This window comes from Euprymna scolopes, chromosome 15, assembly GCF_053919585.1.
Source record: "Euprymna scolopes isolate OS-2025 chromosome 15, ASM5391958v1, whole genome shotgun sequence".
NCBI lineage: Eukaryota > Metazoa > Mollusca > Cephalopoda > Sepiida > Sepiolidae > Euprymna > Euprymna scolopes.
The window spans coordinates 97,949,687-97,955,686 of record NC_136496.1 but is presented as its reverse complement, the minus strand read 5'-3'; the positions used below and the strand labels follow the sequence as shown (position 1 = coordinate 97,955,686).

Genomic DNA, 6,000 nt, shown 5'->3' with positions numbered 1-6,000 from the left:
TTCTCAGTTTTATGAGGCGGGCAGTAACGTAAAGCAGGAAATTTATGAATAGTGTGTCTCTACACTAAAATCGATTGGATTTTACGAATGTATCGCAGTTGCTTCGCTTTTTCAGCTCCGTGGTAAAAACAAACACATAGAATAAAATGTACCAGGTAAAACCTTAAACATTTTTTCCTTTATTATTAACTTTACGATACTCTTAATAACAATGTCATATTATTATTATTATTATTATTATTATTATTATTATTATTATTAGTAGTAGTAGTAGTAGTAGTAGTAGTAGTAGTAGTAGTAGTAGTAGTAGTAGTAGTAGTATTCACTCACTAAGAGTTTACACACCGGCCATCATCAAAGATTTCTCCTCAAGAAGAATCTGTGGTGTTCCCCGGAGTCTGACTGACAACATCTCAGATTTCCAGTACTCTACACCTCTTTTGATACCATTTGCAAATTAATTTGCGTTATCACAACAGCCGCTTACCATTGATTTCTCGTTGGTAGCGACCATTGGTCTTCACTGGAATTTGGGTGGCAATAAGCCGCTCCAATGTCCCAGTCCTTTTTGCACCCATTCAGCGGAGGTTTTGTTAGTGTTTTCTTTCCTCAGCCTTTCTACTTTCCATCCTCCTTAACCCTCCTCGAGTATTTATTATTATTATTATTATTATTATTATTATTATTATTATTATTATTATTATTATTATTATTATTATTTACTCACAAGGAGTAGTAACAGAGGATATCATCAAAGATTTCTCTTCGAGAAAACCTTGTGGTGTTCTCTGGAGTCTGAGTGACAACAAGTCTCCCCGGATTTACTTACTAGAAGTTCTCATACGCGTTATATAACAAGTCGTGTCTCCTAGAGTGACAACAAGTTTCCCTGGTTTTCCAGCATTCTTCGCCTCTTTTCACAAAGGTTGCACAATTATTTTTGCCATATTGTAACAGCCGTTTACCACTGTTTTCTCACTGATAACGACCGTTGACTGTCGCTGAAATTGAAGTGATAATTAGTCTTCTCAAGATTCCAGTACACTTTCAGTGGAGGTCAGGGAGGTGCTTTCCGTCCTCGATCTTTTCATCCTCTTTGATCTTACCCGTACATTTTGCGTCACTACATTTGGGTATTGGGAGTGTTATAGGATTTCTATTAGTTTCGGTTGCCTTAGATCCACGTAATGTTCTTTCTATAATTATTTATATTACAACTTATCTGAGGTTGGTCGGTGTTAAGTGGGTTGGTTTTGTCATTATTATTATCGGCTCACATTGAGCTTTCACACAAGTCAACAAACGATCTGATTGGAAACCTGTGGTGTTCTTTGGAAGCTGAGTGACAACAAGTCTCCCCAGTATTATTATTATTATTATTATTATTATTATTATTATTATTATTATTATTATTATTATTAGCTGGGCTCCCAGGGTTGCCTGGTCGTATAATACGCTTAAACATGATATTTTAATTTATGCACATAGCGTATGTATCATTATAAAATCAATCCTCTATTCATTATTATATATTACAAGAAATAATTTGTCTGGTAGACTAATTCGCTAAAGAAAATATTAATAAAATAAAGAATAAAAAATAATAATGACAATGTTCATCAAATTCCGTCTGTGTTTGTTTACAAAATCACGTCAGCTGAAATTAGGGTGATGATGAATGCCTTGAAAAGTCACTTCTGATTAATATTTAGTTTTAAAATATGCAAACAAAGAAATGATTTGTAATGACTTTAAATAATACCTTTTATCGTAAATTGAACTACCTCTTCTTTTATCACAAATTGAACTCATAATAATAAAAAAAAGTTAAAATTAAACTGTTGAGATACACCAGGGCTTGGACAAGGGATCATTCGAATACTCTACCTCTGAGCTATATCTCCAACCATCAATTATTATTTTTTAAGAAATAATTTGCTAAGAGTTTATTATCTCCCTTAGCTGGTGCAACGTAAAATATTCCCCTGTAAAAATTCTTTTTATTTATAACAAAGAAAGATTATTTTTAGGATCGGATTTTTTTCGATTTTTGATACTTATTGGATGAATTTCTGCACAAAACATATCTAAGAACACTGCCAGACATATAAATTACCTTTGTGTGAAATTTGCAAAAGATAGGCTCAACCGTTTTGGAACCTATGAGGAAGGAACCTATGCAGACAAACAATTACTTTTAGATAATAGTAGAGGTTATTATTATTATTATTATTATTATTATTACTTATTTACTTACTTACTCATTAAGAGTTCTCTTATCGGTCGTTACCAGGGATTTCTAAATATACAATTTTCACTGAGTCTGAGTGACAGCAAGTCTCCTGTGTTCTAAACTGTTTCGATCATCATTGCAAATGAATTTGCGTTGCGTTATCTCACCAGCCGTTTACCATTTACCTCGAATTTGTGTGGCAATAGGCCTCCTAAAGGTTTTATACTAGGCCTTTCGGTGGCTGTCTTCAGGGTCCTTGCCCCTCTTCGCTCTCAATCCTATTGTCTTTCGTAACCTTTCCCTTTTTTCTTTTCTTTTTTTTTTTTTTGGAGTGAGAAAGAGAAAGTTTGATTATTGGATCTTTCTATGTAACCCTGACAGTCTCAGTTCGCAAGCATCTCTTGTTGGTTGTCTTTTCAATCCCCAACTTCCGACTTATTGCCTCAGCCATAATCTGCTGTATTTATTTAGATGACTTACTACAGCAGCGAGTCTGGTTCATAATCGAACAATCATAATTAATGACCGAATTTGTTGCGGTCAAAAGTATCTGAGATGTCGGTTGGTTGTATTTATATAGATTTTAGATATGACTTAGATGCTGGTACTTGTTTAGGTGTGAGAAAAGGAGTGTAGGAAGTTGAAATGCGTGTCTTTGAAGGTCTAGGTTTTAGAGGCGTGGCTAAACGCCTATGTTTGTGAAAAATAGCGCGCAATATTTTGTAAACAAAGGAGCGGTCGAATTGATACCGCGACAGTGTAGCATCACATGGGAGGTGGTGGTAAATACCTATATTGTAATTTGAACTTATTATTTAATCGTTGAAAACTGTTTAAAGTGAACTGAAGAAAATAAATTCTCTTCAATATTAATGTCATTTTTTTGTGCGATTTTTTTTGTTTCTTTTTATGATTTTTTTCTTTCTTTTACTAAATTTATTCAATCAGCTAAAATATTTTTTGGAAAGTATTTATGATGAATAATAAAATAAAAAGATCCGTTTCACCTACCACCTACCTACTCAGTTTTTGGAACTTGTGTATTTTAGCGAAAAAAGTCCGCCCACCTAACTCGCAACAAGCTACCATGTGACTAGGAAAAAATGTATATATATACGTAAATTAAAAAACAATTTCTACATTTATTTCTACAGAATAACTCCGTGCTATTCAATAATATTTGTTTAAATGAGAAAATGCTGCCTAAATATATGACCTTAAACTATATCCAGTGGTGAGGCCCCAACTTGTGGGCTTTGGGGAGTGTGGATCCACCGATTGCTCCGAGGTCCACTCTGACCCGGAGTGGTAGTACCTGTTAGGGTCCCAACTATGGGTAAAATAGAAACCGACTTGAAAATAACAAATATATTATATTAAAAAAATTTTTTCAAAATCTTTGGATTCGACATTAAATAACCTGAAAAGGGTTGATATGCCCTAAAACAAAAATAACCAACTAACCAACCATATATATATATATATATATATATATATATATATATATATATATATATATATATATATATATATATATATATATATATATATATTACATGGTTGCATCCCAATGACCAAAAGAAAGAAACAGTTCACAAACATATTTTTGTGATTGCCTAGTTTTGTTTACTGCCTTACGCGTATTTTGTAACCAATGACGGAAAAAATTGTCTTTAGTTTATTTGACTACTACTCAAAGTCGATTAAATATTATTAGAAAAAAAAGTATACTCCAACAAAACGAAAAGGAAAAATGTTATTACAAAGATGAGAAGAACGCCAAATCTAAAACACAAAAACCTTATTTTAAAAATAACAATTAAAGAAAAATTACCTAACAAAAAATTTGATTCAACGTTAGAAGATTCGCAAGCCGTGGTGTTAGATTTAACTAGCTGATTGAAGTTAAATCTAGATGGCGGGTTCAGAATCTTTCAAAATGGTGTCGGATGTGTTGAAGAAGATTTTTCTTATATTTATTTTCTGATTATAATCTTTAAAGTGAATTTTTATTATATTACTTTCAAATATTGTGTCCAATATTTGATCGTCTTTGAATCGCAACTAAATAAAAAAGTGACACGAAACGCGTATAAGACATGTTTTACACTACAAACACAACAAGTGTATCATCAAATATCGTACTGGTATTTTATTTTCTTCGGGTTAAACATTCCGGGGATGTCTTGAAATAAAAATGCAACATTGATTAACATATTTCGTTTGTTTCTTTCTTATCTCTCCACATAAAAATAATCAATTTCTTAGATATAATTATAAACCTTAATAAAATACTGATGAGCCATATTTAAACGATAACGCTAATCCAATATACGTCAACCCAAAGTCCAACCAGCCCTAAGCGATCATAAAACAGATTTCTTACTCTATCAAGAGTAGACTTGGAAAAAATGTATTTAAGAAGTCAAGCAACATCTACAACAAAACTCTAAAAGTTAGTGAATATCATAATATCGAAATCAAATATAAGCAACAGAACACCAATAGTTATCATAAGTCTAAAAGTAGACGAAAAAGGAAACTAATTTGATATATGCCGCCCTATGACCAAGTGGTAAAAACCAAACTCGGCAAAAATTCTTAATCCATTCCAACTGAGCAGTACCTATATGGCACAGTAACAGCATGATACAATATTGCATGATACATTTCTCTAGAATGAAAACCGCCTAAACAAAGGCATTGAGAACGCTCATCAGATGTGTTACAACACGTGTGTAAGCGTACAGCTTGTCAAACTAGCCAGTTTGTGCTCTGCTTCCAATGTGAAAAGACGTGTCACCTGTAAACTAATGCATTTTTCTAATCAATTACGTTGAGCCAACGTCAGAAAAATTTACAAATTGAAATTATTTTACAAAAAATTAATTCACGCAGAAATGGGTTAAACCTCATCGAAAAACATTTCCCCATAACAAAGCTCTTACACAAAATCATTAATAAAAACAACCTAAAACTGTCTTATAATTGTTGCAAAAACCAAGAGATGATAATCAAAGCACATAATAATAAAATACTAAACTAGAGCAATCAAACAGGAAATAAACAAATTAATAAAAAAGTGACTAATTTCGACTTACGAGGTCCGCCACAGCAACTAAGTTGTTCGGAAATCTACACGCGATTTTTTTATAGTGGTGAAGGCTTTGTGCAGAACCAACCACGCAGGACAGAGCAGAGAGTAGACCTCAGGATTTACATCAGAGTCTTTCTTCACCTAGATGAATGTCTTCATGTTTTAACGAAGACTGGGGGTGTATTTCTCTTAGTGGATTAAACGCACCTTCAGATGCTAACCTGGGAATTACTACGTCCCGGTGGGGTATATACAGCGCCTAACATTCCCAAATAACCACCCATCTGGTACTGTTCAGGCCTATCGTTTCTTAACTTTGGTGATTTAGCGGGAACCGGTGTGTAAACGTGATTATGCCGTGATTATAGCACCAACAAAAATAACAGAACGAATAAAATATAATTACTAGAAGAAATACTGACGCAAATCTAACAGAAATAAAAACACTAGCAATGAACAAAAAATGTAATGTAGAAATCAGACATTATGTCCACTACAAAATAAATACCTAACTAAAAACACTGTTTACCAGGCCACAATCTTTGCTAGAGAAGACTCGAATAACAAAAAATATTACGTAGGAATAACCTCCGTAGATTTTAAAAGCAGATATTACGATCACAGAAGCGTATTCAAATACGAAACCCCGAATAAAAACAGCATTAGCAAA

The 6,000-nt window shown here is 33.1% G+C and overlaps 1 protein-coding gene across 1 annotated transcript in view; it reads left to right on the top strand.

Annotated features, from left to right (window-relative positions):
* The first annotated feature begins 5 nt into the window (after positions 1–5).
* LOC145294025 (enteropeptidase-like) overlaps positions 6–6,000 on the top strand; it is a 212,099-nt gene continuing 206,104 nt past the window's right edge. The window contains exon 1 of the mRNA XM_080140992.1: positions 6–155. Within this exon, the coding sequence (XP_079997118.1) occupies positions 147–155 (9 nt within the window). The 5' untranslated portion in view covers positions 6–146. The remainder of the gene's footprint in view (positions 156–6,000) is intronic.